The sequence below is a fragment of the Leptopilina boulardi genome, unplaced genomic scaffold, assembly GCF_019393585.1.
Source record: "Leptopilina boulardi isolate dan_hultmark-lab unplaced genomic scaffold, ZJU_Lbou_2.1 LbouV2_38, whole genome shotgun sequence".
Taxonomy (NCBI): domain Eukaryota; kingdom Metazoa; phylum Arthropoda; class Insecta; order Hymenoptera; family Figitidae; genus Leptopilina; species Leptopilina boulardi.
In genome coordinates, this window is record NW_026137951.1 from 3,181,151 (window position 1) to 3,200,334 (window position 19,184).

The 19,184-nt window shown below is 23.1% G+C and overlaps 3 protein-coding genes across 7 annotated transcripts; 1 reads left to right on the forward strand and 2 right to left on the reverse strand.

The window, feature by feature from the left end:
• Window positions 1–159: 159 nt before the first annotated feature.
• On the reverse strand, window positions 160–7,652 carry LOC127288215 (sodium/calcium exchanger regulatory protein 1). 3 transcript variants are annotated; one of them, XM_051315535.1, is made up of 3 exons: window positions 7,398–7,652; window positions 1,270–1,541; window positions 160–523 (listed from the first exon to the last, which is right to left on the reverse strand). In XM_051315535.1, exons 1-3 carry the CDS (start codon window positions 7,465–7,467, stop codon window positions 470–472), a joined length of 396 nt encoding a protein of 131 aa, XP_051171492.1. In that variant the 5' UTR covers window positions 7,468–7,652; the 3' UTR covers window positions 160–469. The 3 variants fall into 3 exon arrangements, with proteins under 3 accessions (XP_051171492.1, XP_051171491.1, XP_051171493.1); XM_051315534.1 differs by lacking the exon at window positions 7,398–7,652 and adding an exon at window positions 5,555–5,714; XM_051315536.1 differs by lacking the exon at window positions 7,398–7,652 and adding an exon at window positions 1,751–1,917.
• Window positions 7,653–8,003: 351 nt separating this feature from the next.
• Window positions 8,004–14,192, reverse strand: LOC127288216 (esterase E4-like). Of its 2 annotated transcripts, XM_051315538.1 has the most exons (9): window positions 14,069–14,192; window positions 13,301–13,628; window positions 13,030–13,177; window positions 10,111–10,459; window positions 9,597–9,959; window positions 9,323–9,486; window positions 8,891–9,204; window positions 8,544–8,745; window positions 8,004–8,351 (listed from the first exon to the last, which is right to left on the reverse strand). In XM_051315538.1, exons 2-8 carry the CDS (start codon window positions 13,507–13,509, stop codon window positions 8,553–8,555), a joined length of 1,740 nt encoding a protein of 579 aa, XP_051171495.1. In that variant the 5' UTR covers window positions 13,510–13,628; window positions 14,069–14,192; the 3' UTR covers window positions 8,004–8,351; window positions 8,544–8,552. The 2 variants fall into 2 exon arrangements, with proteins under 2 accessions (XP_051171495.1, XP_051171494.1); XM_051315537.1 differs by lacking the exon at window positions 14,069–14,192 and having other exon boundaries at window positions 13,301–13,663.
• A 682-nt stretch (window positions 14,193–14,874) lies between these two features.
• On the forward strand, window positions 14,875–17,927 carry LOC127288217 (uncharacterized). Of its 2 annotated transcripts, none has more exons than XM_051315540.1 (3): window positions 14,875–15,330; window positions 16,469–16,634; window positions 16,867–17,927. In XM_051315540.1, exons 1-3 carry the CDS (start codon window positions 15,159–15,161, stop codon window positions 17,261–17,263), a joined length of 735 nt encoding a protein of 244 aa, XP_051171497.1. In that variant the 5' UTR covers window positions 14,875–15,158; the 3' UTR covers window positions 17,264–17,927. The 2 variants fall into 2 exon arrangements, with proteins under 2 accessions (XP_051171497.1, XP_051171496.1); XM_051315539.1 differs by having other exon boundaries at window positions 14,876–15,330; window positions 16,469–16,667; window positions 16,867–17,925.
• The last annotated feature ends 1,257 nt before the right edge of the window (window positions 17,928–19,184 follow it).

Consider the following 19,184-nt stretch of genomic DNA (forward strand, 5'->3'; position numbering starts at 1 on the left):
TTTTTATTAATTATTATTATTGAAATTAAATCTTTAAATGACTGGAGAATTAAAAATTACTGATTATTAAATTAATAAGAAATTAGTAATAATAAAAAAAAAATTAAATTAGAATAAATAATTATTAATTTAACAATTTGTGGAGAAATAAATGACACATTTTTTTTTTTAAATAAAAAAAAGCTTTATTGTGAAAAATGCATGACAAGCAGTCTCGACTACCTGATGAGAAAAACAGGTGAACAAGAGGAATGCGTTTTGCGGCGAAAAATACATTTTTTTTTGTTCAAATTTTTATTATTTTTATAATGAAGAAATATTTTATTCTTCTTTTTTTTCCTTAATTTTTTTTTTCTTTCTCAATAATAATAATAATGTGAATGAAATTTCCATTCTTAAAACTTGTGCAGATCATTATTTTTTATAATATATCGTCGATTATATTATTTCTCTCGTAAAAGATATATAATTAATTTTGTGCTTTGTAAATTCTCGTGCAGACAATGTCATCCACCTTCATTATCTGAAACAATTAAAAAAAAAAAAAAGAATTATAACATTTTAAAAATAAAAAAATTTATAAAAATTTAACAATTTAAAAATATAAAAATATAAAAATTCAAAAATATAAATTAAAAATTCTAAGAATAAATAAAATAATATACTTTTTACAACGCAACTGTAACGGAATCTAGTTTTTAAATAAAAAGAATATATATATTATTATACAATAAAGTGAATAAAAAAAAAATGACTGATGATATAATTATACGTGTATTAAACTCACATAATAACGAAGCTAAATGGCTCTAAATTATTTTAGTCACGAGAATAAAATGCGCTAATTAAGTTTTTAATTGTTAATTTCTATGAATTTCTTGATATATTAATGAACATATTATCCTAGTTCTTAATGGATCGATTAATTATTTCCCTCTACCAGAGAAGAAATTTACATTTTATGTGAGAATTTATATAAAATAATTTTCAAAAAAAAAAAAAAATTAATTAATTAATATAATTAACAAAATAAAAAAAATTTAAAAAAATTAAAATTGATGAAATTCATTAATTAACAATTTAATATAACGATGAAAAAATTAATTGTAAGTACAATTTTTCATTGACTAATTTTAAATTAAAAATTATTGTTTGTATTGTCAAATTTTCATTTAATTTTATTCTTTACTTGATTCAAAATTGAAAAAAATTGAATATTTTAAAGCTTTTGAATTTTTTTTTTTAAATTTCTTAAATTAATAAACATACGGCTTTCATTTCAGTAGGTGTAAATTCTCGTTCAATGATTGTATCTTTATCGCCTTTTTGAATTTGAGTCATTTTATCTCCGTCAACGGTGATTGTTGTCTTGACCTTCCTTCCGTCAGGTGTTTCCTCATCAAATTCAACACCCGGTTTAAATTTGATTTCCGAATTCTTAAAAGTGCTCGTTGTATTCATTGTATATTCATCACCATCGAGGGTAACTTCAACAATTGGACTCACTGCCGCTCCCATTTTTCGCGTCATGAGTCCAACACCTAAAAAAAAAAAAATTACAAATTTCACTTTTATTTTTCTCAGTAAAAAAATTTTCATTTTTTTTTTTCATATTTCTTTCTTTTCCATTATATTTGTAAATATTTTTTTTTCTATTTAAATAAATTTATTTTTTGAAAAAGGAAATAGAATTTTGGCACTTAAAAAAAAACCACTTTTAAAGATAAGAAAGCACTTGAAATTATATTACCAAGTGCTTTCATGTACTCGTCAAATTTATCGCTTGATTGTAATTTATATTTTTTTCCTGAAAATGACATTTTTTTTTTAGAATATATATATATTTAGTTCTTTTAATATAAATTTTTTTAAGTGAACTGATGTAGTTTTAAATGGACACTAAAGGCTATCGTGAGAAAAGCAAGAGTTTTATCGAATTTCTTATCTATTGGAGAATCTTTTATACAGAAATGAAGCAAAATTTTGCGATAAGAGGTAATAAATGAAGAAAAGCAAAAATACAAGAGTAAATATTGAAAACTTTGAAGTTTGACCCTGCGAGAAGAATTATTGACACGTTTGTGTATTATTTATACACATGTATATATGTATATAGTAATCAGTACAATGACGTGAATAGTGAATATATAGGAATTATCACAAAAAAAAGCCGCGATTATAATATTTTTTCCGTTCATTGTGTTGACTACTTTTTTTTTAACCGCACATCCTCTCACAGATATTGTATCTACTTTGTTTTTGTTTTGAAAAAAATTAAAAATTTTATTTTTGAATCAAAATTAAAAAAAAAGTTTTAATATTTTTTTTTACTATTACTACAATAAGAAATATTATTTTCTATTCACCTCAATAAAATGTAAGAAGAGAAATTATGTTTTTTTTTTTTTTTTTCAGACAAGTTCTCAAGGTATAGACGAATATGATTCATCATTTTTCATAATATGAGATTATCTTTATCAAAAGTGTGATAAAATATTGCATATAGAGGAAATTATTTTTGCGTGAAAAATATTTAAAATTTCCAATTTATTCTGACAGCATCAAATTTTTGAAGAAAAAGTTTAAAAAAAGTTTTAAAAAAGTTAAAAAAAAATTGAACATTTTTTTAAAAATGAAATTTTTAATTAATTTTTTAAATAAAAATTAAAATAAAAATAAAAATTTTTTTTTAAATTTTAACTAACAATAATGGATTTTACAACTCTCTTTATCTGAATTAGTAAAAATTTTTTACTAATTTAAAGTAGTGACTCACTTTTTGCTTTAGAATTAGTTAAATTTTACTAATTTTTAATAAAAGTTACTAATATTTAGTAAAATTTTACTAATTGAGAAGCAAAAAGTGAGTCCTTCATTTTCTTTCTATATAGTGGAAAAAAATTTATTTACATTTGAATTAAATTAAATTTTTGAAACAAAAATTAAAATATAATGGACTTTTATATAAAAAGATTTGGTGTGACCTTTTTTTTTATGATTTACATTCAACTTATACATTGAAAGGCAATAAATTAGTTGATTGCCCTTCAAGTTTCTAATTCTTTAACCGGAAGTTGTAATTGATTTTACAAGATAAACTGTCTCAAAGAGATGTAACAAAAAAAAAAAAAAAAAAAAAGAATTTATTGTCAAGAATATTTTACGATCTATTAAAATTTAACTACTTTTTTTTAAGCTTTATTGTTGGTTATTTTATTATTATTTTCTTTATTTTATTGTCTCTTCTCAGACTGTTTTTAATTTTTTCACTTTTTATTATTTATTTTTTATTTATTTTCACTTTTTATTATCTAAAAACCTACTTTTTTTCTACATTTTTTTTGCAATTTTTTTAGTAACGTAGTCTTCAATTTTGCTTATCTTATCAAAATTTTATTTTTGGAATGAATATATGTATAAATAGACTGATATTATTATGCATGCCATCATGAATATTTATAAAAATTTATTAAAAGAAAAAATTATATAAAGAACATGTTAAAATAAATGTTGAATTATATTCTATTGTTGTTTTTGCAATATATTTTTTTAGGATTTAATTTTTAGAGTATCTATTTTGCGTTAAACAGAAAATAATTTTTTTTATATATAATTTTATATTTGTTTATATATATATATATATTTTATATTTGGTTTTTTTTATATATTTTTTTTTATATATTTTTTATATTGATTTTTTTTTATATATATTGATTTGGAAATGAAAAATTATTTCTGCACATTTATAACATATTCAAAGTCCCAAGAACTTAAAGAGAGAGAGAGAGAAGGAGATATAGGATGAGTATGTAATTTTCCAATTGAATGTTGACGCGCGGTCAATTTATAAAAATCGCATGAATATAAGTAGGAATGCAAATAACAAGAATGCATATTGCATCAGAGAAGACTTGCATTTCCCTTTCAATTACTATTATTGCGGTCAACAATAAATTTATGGATTTTTTTTTTAAATTCTATATCAAAATTTACTTTCGATAAAATTTTTTTTTTTTTTTTTAATAAATATGAAATTAACAATATTAATAATATTGATAAATATTATTTAAATTAAATTTCTTTTTTTCAAACTTATATTAATTACTTTATTAATAAATAATAAAATTAAATAAACGTCAATTTATTAAATAAATAAGTAATGAAGATAATAATTTAAATTATTAATATTTTAGGAAAATAAATATTAAAAAATATTTTCAAACGGTTTAATTATATTTTTTAGTAAAATTTATTAAATGAATTATGAATAAAAATGAATAAAATTGAAAAAAAATTTAAGTAAAATTTTTTCATGAGAAATATATTGTGGGCAAAATCGTGAGATAAAATATTCGATGATTTGCTACTGCAAATATATAATTCACGCACATCTCACATTGAATGCATGTTCTTTGAGAAAAAAAAGATCATTCATTGAAAGGTAAAAATGTCGAGGGAGGGTTCGACTCGATTGTGATTTATTAACCTCGACCGAAGATGAATTCAAATACTAAATTGGTCTACAATTGGTCTGTCTGGTGTAAGGATGCCCGCAACATATAACGTATGGGTCATCGTACTCCCATTTATATACATATGCCAATCATTTATATATATATATATATATATATGAGAAGAAATGAATTAGAATTGATTCGATTATTATTTGTAATTATAATACTAGTGAACGTCATTTAAGTTCATTAATAAATATTCTTCATATATATATAGATATATATTCTCCAACTGACACAATTCATGCGGCGACAGGATGAGACAGAGAAACGGAAAACCTCGTTATATCTGATAAAAGCTCTTCATTTCGCACGCACTCGCAAACACACACATAATTACAATCAATTGTAAATCATTAAATAATTTCATCTTCATCAGGAAAAATTTATTATTAGAACAGAGATGAATGTATTACATATATATTATAAATGTTGGCTATATGAAAATTTATTACTGGCAAAGATAGTATATTACGATACTAGGCCAGAAAGTTGGATTTCCTGGCGGGCGTGAAATATAAGGCCGAGGCGAAGCCGAGGCCTTATATCACGCTCAGCAGGGCATCAAACTTTTTGGCCGTGTGTCGTATACAATTTTTCTTTATCCCCACTCGAAAGTACGTTTAATAATTATTATTTTTTAATAAAATGGCATTAACCATGTGTCTACTGCTGTGGCTCGCGTCAGCGCGCCCTCCCGGCCACGTAGCGAAGCTTGTAGCAGAAGGCTTAGTTACAGATGACAGGTAGCCCGCCCGACTTTTGCAAAGCCGAGGCGAAGCCGAGGTTTTGCTGGTCGGGGCGGGCGTCAAAATTATATGAAAAATATAAATAAAACGCACAAAAATCCAATGCACGAATAATAATTTGGCATATGGAATTTAGTTTATTAACCATAAGGCATCTAATCACCTGTGTTGTGTCTTTGTGTATATATAGTTAACCTTTGAAAATTTTTGTTTACTTTATAATAGTGGATGAAAGTGAAAGATTTTCAGTTTAGACATTTAAAAAGAAGGAGAAAGTACAATAACACTTACACAAGTACATCTTATTTATACATGATTTGTCACTTTTTTTTAACTTAGGTTGCTTATTTTTGTGGTTATTTACCGCACTTGACACAAAACAGGCCATGAAATAAGCGTTGCTATGTGGTTGCTATGCCATCAAGCCTTTAAAGTCTCGTAGCCAATCAGAGCGCACGTTGTTTCTGGCCGGCCACAAAAGCCGTTCTTCCCTGAACGATTACCGACAGGGAAGTCCGTACTTTCGGGTAGGGGATACAGAAAAATTATTTCATGTAATTAAGAAAAAATAAATTATATTTCAAATAAGTGAAAAGAAATTTTTATCAAATTAAATTGAAAATTATTTATAAAAATAATAAAGAACAAATTTTCATTTAATTACAATTCTAAAAAAAAAATTAAAATAATTTCTATCAGGAAAAATTTATTATTAGAACAAGGAAAATGTATTATGTTATGCAAAAATTTTGTTGCCCAAAGAAATCTTATAATTTTTTATTTTTTTTGCGCGATATGAAAATAAAAAAAAAAATAATTTACAAAACAAAAGAAGAAGTTTAAAGTTTAATAATTTCAATGAATTTTAAAAATAGATTTTTTTTTCTATTATATCGATTAATATTATAAACATTCTTTTTTGAAATAATTTTTTCAAAAGAATAAATATTATTAGTTTTTTTAGATAATTTTTGAAAAATCTATTTTTAGAGGAATATATTACAAAAATATAAAATATATATATAAAAGATTTAAAAAATATTGAAGAAAAATATTTTGAAAAAAAAGAATTGCAAAAAAAATAACATTGCAAGTGTATTGATTTGTTATAAAAATAGAAAACTTGCACGTGACTTCAATTGTTAATATTTTTTACTCACACACATTGCATGTGAAAGAAAAATAAACAATTAAGATTCGATTTTACACTTTGTAGCCTACAATTTGCGCTTGTAGTTGATTTTGTCATTTGATATGTGAAACATTTTTATAAAAAAAATAAAAAAAAAGGAAAATAAAAGAGAAAATAAAAAATACATAAAATAAAGGAAGAAATAAATTCATAAAAAGAAAATAAAAAATTCAGCCATTTTATAATTATATTTATAATTATAATAAAATAAAAAGAAAATAAAATAAAAAAAAGGCGAAAAATGATTTTATGTTTAAAAAAAAATGCAGCTATTTTATAATGTTATTTTCAATAAAGAGAAGCAGAATAGAAAAATCGATTATTATTAATAATTATTGTAATCAACACTTATTAACACATCAACACTAAGCATATATATATATATATATATTTGCTTTCGAATTGAAATTTGATAGTGAAGCTTGGTAGAAAAACCGGTTTGCATGAATGTTTCTTATTTGATTACCAGCAAGAAACACCTACACATATACTTGCAATTATGAGAATCATAAAAAAAATGCATTTTCATGAATTAAAATCAAATTTTTCAATTTTTGTAAATTAATTTCTCCAAAATTTTCTTTAATTCCAAACTATACTGAAATTTTTAAAAAACAAATTTCCATTACAAATAGGAAAAAAAAATTTCCCCATATGAATAAATTAGAAAATTAAAAGACAAAAAACAGTTTTTCATTTAAAAAAAAATTACATTTTTTAATATTACATTATTTTTTAAATATTACATTTCAATATTATAAAAACATTTTAAAAATGCAAAAAAAAAATCTGCTAACGAGAAAATTATTAACCACAAATAACACGCCCATAAATTTACCATGGGTATTCGCGCCATGTGTATCGATTTTAATAAGAGCGCGGCACGCACTTTTTGAACAAATTGCAAAAAAAAAAATATATATATATATATATTCTACATACCTAAAGCCTTCATGAGCTCTTCGAAATTTTCACTCTGTGCGAGTTTATATTTTATGCCAAGGAAAGACATTTTTTTTTTTATTTATTTATTTAGAAATATAAAAATTGAAATGTAAAATGACAAAAATTCTATTCAGTTGATATTATAGAAGGGAAATGTTGTTGGGTCCTCGATTCTTTTCAGACACCGGTAAACTCCATGACAAACTGAATAGCACTGGAACGTAGTGAAACGACCTATACCACCACATGGGCCGGTAGTATGGAACGAATGTCGCACACTATTTACACACCTATACATACATATATATATATACGAATCTTTTAATGTCTACAATCAGGAACGCCCCTTAACTATTTTGTGCCATGAGCACACAAAATTTGCTTTTTTTATTTTAATATTTCCATTATTTTACACACACACACTCATATTTAAAAAAAAAATTGAAAAAAATTTTTTTTTATATTTTTAAATATTTTTTTAAAAATATTTTTTTATTTATAACATTTATTTATTTATTATTATTGTTGAATAGAATTATTATTATTATGGTAAAAATCATAGTAAAAAATACTATAGTTTTGGTAAATAAAATTTTATCTCAATTATTTTTTAGTAATTAATTTATATCAACTTTATTTATTCATTTTTATACATTTATATTAATTCCTTTTTCATTAAAAATGAAATCATTCATTAAAATGATTTTTCATTCTCAATTTGCAAAAATCGAAATTTAAACAATTTTTTTTTATTAACCTTACGAAAATAAACAACTATTTAATTATTATTTTCTAGTTTTAAGCAACTATTTGAAATAGTTTAAAACTTTAATTTGATTATATAAAAAAAAAACATTTTTTAAAATAATTTTCAGATTTTGTTAGAATGCGTCTGTGGTTAGGTGGTTTAGATTATCGACTGTCGAGCCTTATCATCATGGGTTCGATTCCCTGCGTTTGAGAATTTTTCTCTGTTAGAATTTTACTAAATGATAGTTACAATATTGTTAATAGTTACAATCGCTGATAGTTAAAAAACATTAATAGTTTTTCTAGTGATAGTATTAATATTAGTTAAATAAGTTATTTAATTAAATTAATTATAACAAAAACAATTAAATAAAATTAAAATTGAGTACATACTGATTGTTCTTATATATCAGGGAGAAAATTATGAATTAACAAATGTTGAATACGTTCCCAAAATTCCATTCTCTCTTTAAAAACAGAATTTATCATTTTTGTTTCGGTATTGGAATAGTTTCCAATTTTTAAAATATTCATATTGTGCTGATGAGGTTTCCATGAATTTTCACCTTCGCATAATTTCTCTGATGTTGGCACTCTGACAATTGTTTGACAAACAATTTTTTTTATTATTATTAAAAAAATAAATAAATTATTATTATTAAAAAAAAAATTGTAAAAAAATTGAATTTTCTTATTGTTTTCAATTTTTTTATTTGTTAATATTAAGAATCTTTATATACCCATTTATTGTAAAAGATGTCCATAAATCAACCATGAGATCAGTAATAATTGAATCATTTTTTAAAATTTCTCTATCATTCGCTACAGAAACAATTGATTTTTGAGGATAAAGATATATGAGTTCGTCTGTATGTGCAATTCCAAGATTCCAATTATTACGAGTTACTTTATTTGTCATGCTAATTAAACCTCTATAATTGAACCAATAAAAATAAAGTGGTGATTTTGTATTTTTAGCATAAAATGCCGATGAAAAAATAATGGGATAATTTTTAAATAAATCTCCCAAAAAATCGGATAATTGTTTAAGAATCTGAAATTAAATTTTGTATTTTTATTTGCAATAATAGAATCAATTTTATTTTTATTTTAATTTATTTTTTTATTATCTTTCATTTTTCCACTATTTTTCATTTTTCTCTATAACCCACCAAATTTTTCTCATTGGAAATTTCATTTTTGAAATAAAATCTTTTAACTTCTGATACAATTGCCGAAACATTTTTCGTCAATTCAAAATAATTAAAAATATCAATTAAAAAATCATCAAAATTTTCTATTATCTCATTATAAAATTTCTCGTTCACATAAAGTGCTAAAATTCAAAGAATTAATAATAATTAAATTAAAATGATTGCAAATTTTTTCATAAAAAAAAAAAAAAATTATTTCTAATTGCAAATTAATTTCTATTAAATTTCTTACGGGCAATCCAAGTTAAACCTTCATCAGTGACAATGCCACTTATTCCTGAAAGATTTTTAAATTTTTTTTCTTTCATAATATAAAAAGGATTTTCAATAATATAAGCACCGGTAACATTTGGCTCTATTGTCGGTAGCCAAGTTGAATGTAAAATATTTCCTATTCTTGGAAAAATAAAACTGTTATTAATTAATTTTTTATAATCAATATCACGTAAACAATTGACTATTAATTGAGAATCTTCATTTGAACAGTTAAAATATTCAGCCACTGATTTTGCAATTTCTGCACTTTTTTTACCTGACCTATACGAACGCATACTAAATGGACATCCACTTTGCATAATATAACGATGAAAATAACCTAAAGGGGAAATAATTAATTTATCAATAAATTTCATTATAACAACCAAAATAGAATTTTTTTTCAAAAAACAAAATCAATAGGTATATATATATATTTTTTAAAATTATTTATTAAATATTTTTGAAAAAATGTGGAATATTTTTAATACCCTCAGTGAGATTTGAAAAAATATGATGATTTACAGAATCAGCACCAGTACTATAACCAGTTAGTGTCACTTGATTTGGATCACCACCGAAATGTCGAATGTATTTTTGAATCCATTGAAGGGCAACTAGTTGATCTTTTATACCAAAATTACCCAAGGCCACATTGTCTCCAGTGCTTAAGAAGCCAAAAATATCGAGACGATAATTCATACTCACATAGACAATATTCTTGTCCAATAGATAATTTGGACCTAAATTTTCCACACTACTACTACCAATAAGAAATGCACTTCCATGTATCAATACCATAACTGGTAATAATTTAGATTTATTTCCACTAAATGATTTCTGTGAGAAAGAAAGAAAAAAAATTCTTTTTTTTTTTGGTTTGGCAATGTAGTGTCAGCCGGGGTAAATCTAATTATTTCAGCTTAATTAAAATTTTAAAAAATAAGTTAGACATGAGAATTTTTACCTTAGATTCTCTTCAAGAGATTCTAAGTATTATCCAATTTTTCGTTTGTTAATTAGGAACAGCATAAACAAAGATAACGAGTATTGCAAAAAAGATTGAAAATCAAAGATAACACTCTTTCAGTATTTTGTCTCGTATTTGAAGAAAAAGAAGCTAAAAATTCATTTTATTATTTATAATTGTTTGTTATGAATAATAGAATAGAAACTATTTTTGATTTTTGCCTTCTGTAAAATTTTATTAATAATATCAGACCGTTCGTATTTACCCCGGAAAATTGGAAAACCGGGGTAAATCCGAACGGTATTTTCAATCATTTTTTCTTATATCAGAGCCACACAAAATTGTTTTTATTTCATTACTCTATTATTTTAACTATATAAAAGTACATAGAAAAAAGTTTTTCTTTCTATATGGGGCATTCTATGGAAAATTTTCATTGAAAATTTTTTTTTGTCCGAAACATTTTTATAGAAATCTATATGAAAAATAAGGAAATACGTATTTTTTTATTTTTTTATTTTTTTATTTGATGAAAATGAAGGAAGTTATGATTTTTTAAAATTTAACGTCAACGAAGAAAAAGTGTGTTATTGGAACATTTTTTAATTTATTGTACTAAGAAATTAAAAATTATGCTATATATGAAATTTGTTCATTTTTTGTCAAATTTTTCAAATATGTGCTAAAAAATAACGTACCTATAACAGAAATAACAAAAAAGTTGAAATTAAACTTATAAAGTGAGTTTTCTCAAAAGAGACACTTTTGATTTTTAATTTTTTTTTTTTTGCATTACAATCTCTGATGACTGAAGAATTTTTCCCCCTATCTGCGAAAGTGGTACTTTTAGTTTTTAAATTACTATTTACAATTTTTAAGCTTGAGGCAACGATTTTTAGTATGTTTTTATGAAAATTAAAAAAAAAATGAATGTTAATGGAAAAAGGTTATATTTGTAGAAAAAATGATTAAATTCGGTGAGCCGTACTAAAAAAATTATAAATAGTAATTTAAAAACTAAAAATACCACTTTCGCAAATAGGGGAAAAAATTTTTCAATCATCAGAGATTGTAATGCAAAAAAAAAAAAAAATTAAAAATCGAAAGTATCTCTTTTGAGAAAACTCATTTTATAAGTTTAATTTCAACTTTTTTGTTGCTTCTGTTATAGGTAGGTTATTTTTGAGCACATATTTGAAAAATTTGAGAAAAAATGAACAAATTTCATATATAGCATAATTTTTAATTTCTTAGTACAATAGATTAAAAAATGTTCCAAAAACACACTTTCTTCGTTGACGTTAAAATTCAAAAAATCATAACTTCCTTCATTTTCATCAAATAAAAAAATAAAAAAATACGTATTTCCTTATTTTTCATATAGATTTCGAAAAAAATGTTTCGGACAAAAAAAAATTTTCAATGAAAATTTCCCATAGAATGCCCCATATGTATCCTCGTTATAGTAATTAATAAGCAGAAACCTAATCTCTGTTCTCTCGAAGGAGTGTTTCACTTTTTTTTTGCCAAATGGTTTGTTGAAAAAAGTTTTTCAGGATCTTAATAAAATTTGGTATTCTAGGGTTTTTGGGGTAGCTGATTACCAATTTGACGTCAGTTTTTCAAAATTCAAAATGGCGGACGAGAATTAAAAAATTGATTGGATTCGCTCGAAAATTGTTACTCGGGAGGTTTCAGGGTCGCTGATTACGAATTTGGAGTTAGCAAATTTGATCATTTTTAAAAATAAGTTTTAGGAAAGTCCGCCATTTTGAATTTAAAAAATTTGACTTTTATTTTTGTATTTACATTCAAACACTCGAAAATACTTTCTGTACCAAGTTTTGCAAAAATCCGTTATGATTTGATAAAGTTATTGAAGGTTTTAATTGTGTAATGCATTTTAATTTTTAACCTGTTTGATTTTTGTATTTATATTATATTATATGTATATATATGTATTATATATATTTCCCTAAGATTTTTCTGAAATACAGTGGCGTTTGTATTTACCCCGGTATTTTAGGAAAGTTGCAAAGTATCGAGATAAATACGAACGCTAAGTTTCCTGCGATTGTAATTTATCAAAAAAAATTTGCTACCCCATAAAATTGTTCTATGGAAGTAAAGTAACAACTTCATCCACCAGAATACCGGAAATATTGTCTTTTAAAAGAAAAAACTTATGTTATTGTTGAAACTTACTAAAAGCGTTCGGATTTACCCCGGCTGACCCTATATACTTAATTAATTGGTTGCAATATCCAATTAGGTAATTAAATATTAAAATCAATTAATTGGTTTGCCATATTAAATTTAGTTTTCAACTATTGTGAAAAATTTATTTTATCAGCAAATTATTTGGATAATTAAAAAAAATTTATTATTTTAGGATTGAATGTATAATAAAAATTTATATAATAAAGAATAAACATTTTACCCTTGGTGTGTAAATATTGAGAAAAAGACAATCTTCATTTCCAATAACTTTTTTTTCGCCATATCTTGTCATTTGTGTACAAACACTTCCTTCATTATTTGCTAACAAATATTTCTCTGGTAACTCTTTTAAAACTGGATTACTAAATCTGGATTATGATTTAAAAAAAATGAGAATAAAGAAAAATTAATAGACTAATATAAAAAAATTTTAAAAATAAAATAAAAAATACTAAAAATTAATTTTAAAAATAAAAAAAAATCAAATAAACCTCAATTTTCCAATTGGTGGCTCTGCATATTTTATTCCAATAAAACCAGAAATATTTCGATTTTTTCTGGTGATCATAAATATGCCCTCTATTCTTGTATTATTTCCAATTGTAACAATTGGTTGCCCGTGACATTTGTTCACATTTTGTAAAATAAATATTAATATTACAATAAGAAAATAAAATAAATTTTTTATTGAAAATTTCATTATTTTGTAATGTTTTTTTTTTTTTTTATTCCTCACACTTATTTGGGAATTTAGCACAATTTTGAATGATATAGTTTAAGTATATTTGATACAAACTTTATTATAAAATTGCCATAACACTAAAATAATATATAAATTTAGTAAAACTGGTTTTATAAACTCACTGATCAGTTGTATAAATAATTTTAAAAGAATTTTTAATTTTAGAATTATCTCGTATATGCGAAGGTATAGTTAATTTTTTAATCTCTTTCTTATCATTTTCAAATTTTTTTTTATTTGAATTTATTAATTATAATTTATTTTTAGAATTTCAATAAAAATAGAATTTTTTTTCACCAAAAAAAAATATCGCATTAAATTTTAGGAAAAAAAATATAAAAATTAAAAATATACAGCAAAACTAAATTTTAATTATTATTATTTTTTTCTTTAGTTATTATATAGTCGATGAATTAAAAAATATTTAAAATAAACTTTCAATAGATACATTTTTTATGTATTATACGCAGTAATAAAAAAAACCGCTACTTATAGTATACAAATTTATAATCCATACTTTTGCATATAACACTTGTTCAATCACAAAATGTTTTATTATATTTTTTTTCTTTTATCTAATGCTCTTTTTTTAATATATTATGATGAGTAAAAGAAGACTCGCAATTATATTATGACAAAACATATTCCACACTGTATATTACTTTTTTTTTATCAGTTTTGCAAAACATTTGCAAACAAATAATAATCGTTGTTGATAAAAAAAAAAATAGCATTTTCATTTAGTTAATTGCAAAAATATTTCATTTTAATAGCATAAATTTTTTTCTTCTCATACGAATCATTGTTTATCATAGTCCATTAAGAAATTGAATGATAAAAACCAATTAGTTTTATGTAATTAGCAATTAATTGGAATGACAATAAATTTTTTCAAAAACAAATAATTTTTAATTTTAAAAGAAAACTACCTTTAACTTTTAATGTTTATTGCGATTAAAACAATTAATTTAAAAATTCCAGACTAAAAAATAAAAATTACTCTCTAAATCTGAATTAGTGACTCACTTTTTGCTTCTGAATTAGTAAAATTTTACTAATTATTAGTAACTTTTACTAACAATTAGTAAAATTTAACTAATTCTAAAGCAAAAAGTGAGTCACTAATTTAAATTAGTAAACATTTTTACTTATTCAGATTTAGAGAGTAAAAAAAATTTTTTTTATTTAAAAAAAAAAAATCCCCCGGTACAAAAGATCCCTTCTTTTCGTAGTCGAATTTATCGAGCGAGTACAATGAATTCCGCGCGGCAGCCGCAGCCGCAGCAATGCCGCATATACAAAATTGACCGAATGCTCAGCAGAGAATTGCGTTTCTCCGCAGTGACGCGTATGCCTTCATATGGCTTTCCTCGTCAGTGAAACGCATTCCGCTCTGCTCAATAAAATTTTTCTTCTATATTGATTTAAAAAAAAAAAAAAAAAAAAAAAAATTTTATGTGAAAAAAAAATTGTGATATATTTTTTTTTAAATTTATAAAAATTATTTTATACAAAAAAAAAAAACACGGTTGAGAAAATAATAAATTGTAGAAGGGAAATTTTTGTTTTCAAAAATTCAAACACGTGCTCTCTACTACTTGGCCGCCATGTTCGATACGGAAAGATTTATCAGCGAGATTGAAAAACGTCCTGCAATTTATAATACTAATTGCGATGAATATAATGATAGAACGGCAAAATTGGCAGCTTGGGACGAGGTTTGTCAAGTGATGATACGTAACTGGCCAACACTCTCAGACGAGGAACGCATTGTCGAAGGTAAGAAAGAAGAAGGAAAGATGAGGATGAAAAAAAAAAAATTGAATTGCGTGTACGGTCAACACACAACGTAAAAGCCATCTGCGTGAATATTCGATACCTGCGATGTGGTTATATAGAATATATTTTCAATGGGTGGGGGAAACCGGTAAACTTGCTTTTAATCTCATATTGTATATATATATACCTTCTTTGAAAATTTTTCCTATACAAATTTTTGTCTGGGATATGCAAAAGAAATTTTTTTTTTCAATTTTGTTTTTATTTTAAATATTTTGATTATATTTTAATACAATTATTAATTACAAAAAAAAATTTCATTACAAAAAAACTATGAAAAATTGCAAAAAGTTTGCAAAAAAAATTATAAATCATTATAAAAAAATTTTAATTATTATAAAAAGTTACAAAAAAGTGGAAAAAAATACAAATCATTATACAAAAAATTACAAATATATTTTTATAAAACTTAACGAATACAGTTTATTAAATTTAACAATAATATAATAGTTTTTGTTTCTTAAATAATTTAACTACATATTTTAAATTTTTCATTAATGCTGATTTTATATTTAAAAAAACATTTTTTTTTTTCAAATTGTAAACAAAATTTCGAAAGTAGATTTCTGCATTAGATTTCTGTATTACCAACAAGTGATGACTGGAAAATTTATTATTGAAAAATTATTTCGTAACATATTTTTTATTTAAAGTTCTTTTCATTTTTTAAGAAAAAAATTTTGTTTTCATTTATTTTTGTATTTTAGTTTTCTATTTATACTTATTTATTTAAAAATTTTATTTTTAAATTTTATATTTAAGAAAAAGTTTGTTTAATAAAGAAGTATTTTTGTTTAACAAAATATTGTTATAAAAAAAAATTTCCATTTATTTAAACAAAAAATTATTGTTCAATATGAATTTTCTTTAATTTATTATTTATTGAAACAGTATTTTGATATTTTATTTTTTTTTTTATTTAAAGTTCATTTTAAATTTAAGAACATTTCATTTGTTTAAAATTTTGTTTAAAATAATAATAAAAAGCAAATTTTTGTTTAAACATAATAGTTTTTAAAAATTTTATGGTTTTTTTTCAAATCGTTCGAAAAAAATAAAATGACATTTTTAATTTCAGAAAAGAATCTAAGAGGAAAGTGGCGAAATATACGTGATTATTTCATGAAAGAATTGAAAGTTCAAAATTTAAAAAACCTCGCTGGATCAGCAGGCCGGAAACGGAAGCGTTACACCTATTTTGATCAGCTACAATTTTTGATGCCATCCATTGAGAACAAGCAGAGGTACTCGTACCAAGTACCTCAACTATTAAATAAGTAAACATTAAACAATGTTTTTTTTGTTTATGAAAATAAATTTTTAAAAAACTATTATTTCACAATAATTAATTTTTTTTTACCAATATTTTTATATAAAAAAAGTTATTTAAAAAAATTTGTTTAACATAAATTTGTAAAAAAAAAAAAGTTTTTTTTGAACTTCAAAAAAACATAAAATTCTTGAACTATTTTTCAGAAGAGAGAACAATTATGTAAATCATTGTAAAACTGAGGAGAGTGAAGGAGAAGCCGATAATCCTGTATTTGATGACTATGAGATGTCGGGAAATGAAGCTGGCACGTCAAAGGATTACGTTCAAGCTGTCAACTCGTCAGGAAACTATAGACTATTACCAGTTCGATATTCGAAACCAATGTGCGAAACTTCTATTGCTCCTTTTGATAACGAGTTTCAAGACATGATATCGAACAATGGCCAACGTTCAATGATTGAAGAAGAAGATTATGATAAGATGTTTCTACTCTCGTTACTTCCCATTCTTCGACAAATCCCGGAAAATAAGAAATTGGACGTGAGAATACAGATGCAACAGATTTTAGCCGCTGTTCTTTATCCATCCGACAGTAAATAAATCCGAATTTTTTTTTTCTTTCTTCATTTTATAAAAATAGAATTTTTTTTTCTCGATACATTAATGAGATTTTTTTTTCTTTTTTCTTTAATCATTGACAATTTTTATACTATTTCATTTTCAAAAATATAAATTAATTTTTTTCTAAGCCATCAAGTTTTTTTTTGGTAAAAAAAAAGAATTGAAACTCCAATCGAAATTCTCGAGCGATTTCAAAAATTCATTTTCAATAATTTTTCATTTAAAATTTAGATTTTTTTAAAAAAAAATTTTGTATTATTTGAAATAATAATATAAATATTGAAAGTCAATTTTTTAGCCAAGGGATTTCTTTGTGATATAAATGTTAAAAGTTGTAACCAGACTTATAAATATAAAAAGTGATAAGAAATGTTGAAGCCTAAAAGAAATGATTTTACTATCAGACAAGAGTTTTGTTAAACTTATATATATATTCACAAAAACGTTACCAATTTTTGTATAAAAAAAATAAGATAACTAAACTTGTTATACAATAATATAAGGTAAAATTTAATCACAATTTGAAAAAAAAAAAATGACAAAATGTAAAAAAATAAGTAAAATATGTACATTTGTAAGTCGATTTATATAATGTATAATTACCACATACCTCATACTTTGTATATTAATGAATATTAAAGTTATTTATTTTTTCACCAAAACGTGCAGTAATTTTTAATCGATCACAAATTTTTTTTTTTTTTTTTTAATAAAAACTAAATTTAGTTTTACTAAAAGAATTTATAATAAAATATAATTTATTTTCAAATAAGAAAATAAAGAAAAATTTCAGAAATAGAATCCAATTTTTATTTTAACAATTATTAAAATTATTAATTATTTATGTAACAATAATAAAAATTATTCCACTATTTATCATTGTAGTCAGTCTTCATAAATCGTATGTAATATTGTCACCTAGATGGCACAAAAATACTGAATCAAAAATTAATTTCCAAAAAAGAAATAAGTAATTTTTTTAAAACTCATTAAGTTTTCTATTAGAAAAAGGGAAATTAAATTAAAAATCTGAAAATAAATATATAAAAAATAAAATTTTAATTCTAAAAAAAAAATTCTAAGCCATAAAATATTTCTGAATTTCTACCTATATATATATATATATATATATATATATATATATACATATCTAGATGAATTATGAATGAAAGGAGAATTGTATGGAATTGTTGAAACATAAGTTATAATGAATTTTCTTCTTCTATTAAAACTTTTCAACGAACACTCAAGAAAGTACATCCTTTATTGTTAAGAATAAGACTAGTATAACTTTAGTGAAATTTCTGTCATATTATGCGTGGATCATTATATTTTAACATATATATGGAGCAAAATTTCTGAAGTGATACGTTAAAAAAAATGTCCAATTTTTTCTTGTAAAGTTATAACTGTTATGATTTTACAGTAGTAGAAGTGTATTTTAGTTAGACATACCAAAATTCGTATTTATTTATATTTCATTAGTATAAAACATTTTTAGTCAGACATAATTATTCGAATATCTTTTCAATTTTAGTTTCAGTAGTAAAAATGAATTTTAGTCAGACAAGCGAAATTTTTGTTTTTTATTTGTTTTGCAGTAGTATAAAACAGTTACGGTCAGACATAATAAGAAAATTTTTGCAATTCTAATTTCAGTAGTAAAAATCACTTTTAGTCAGACAAGCGAAATTCTTGTAATTTTTTCTCAATGGTAAAAAGGAATTATAGTCAGACACAACAAAATTATTGTAATTTTTTTTTCTCAGTAGTAAAAGTAAACTATATAGTCAGACATTCGAAATTCTTGTTTACTTTGTAATTCAGTAGTATAAACCGGTTTTAACCACTTGGAAAGATTCCCCGGAAAGTGCCCCTTGGAGGTTCTATCAGAATTCCG

What these genes read in the sequence shown, in the direction of transcription:
- LOC127288215 (XM_051315534.1), bottom strand. Translation starts at nt 5,651, where the DNA reads ATGGCCTGTTTTGTGTCAAGTGCGGTAAATAACCACAAAAATAAGCAA. An exon ending in TATAAATAAGATGTACTTGT is followed by an intron (nt 1,542 to 5,554) that starts GTAAGTGTTATT and finishes TTTTTTTTTTAG; the next exon opens with GTGTTGGACTCATGACGCGA. An exon ending in CACCTACTGAAATGAAAGCC is followed by an intron (nt 524 to 1,269) that starts GTATGTTTATTA and finishes TAATTGTTTCAG; the next exon opens with ATAATGAAGGTGGATGACAT.
- LOC127288216 (XM_051315538.1), bottom strand. Translation starts at nt 13,509, where the DNA reads ATGAAATTTTCAATAAAAAATTTATTTTATTTTCTTATTGTAATATTA. An exon ending in TTTTTCAAATCTCACTGAGG is followed by an intron (nt 9,960 to 10,110) that starts GTATTAAAAATA and finishes TTTCCCCTTTAG; the next exon opens with GTTATTTTCATCGTTATATT. An exon ending in ACATCTTTTACAATAAATGG is followed by an intron (nt 8,746 to 8,890) that starts GTATATAAAGAT and finishes AACAATTGTCAG; the next exon opens with AGTGCCAACATCAGAGAAAT.
- LOC127288217 (XM_051315539.1), top strand. Translation starts at nt 15,159, where the DNA reads ATGTTCGATACGGAAAGATTTATCAGCGAGATTGAAAAACGTCCTGCA. An exon ending in CGAGGAACGCATTGTCGAAG is followed by an intron (nt 15,331 to 16,468) that starts GTAAGAAAGAAG and finishes TTTTAATTTCAG; the next exon opens with AAAAGAATCTAAGAGGAAAG. An exon ending in GTACCTCAACTATTAAATAA is followed by an intron (nt 16,668 to 16,866) that starts GTAAACATTAAA and finishes ACTATTTTTCAG; the next exon opens with AAGAGAGAACAATTATGTAA.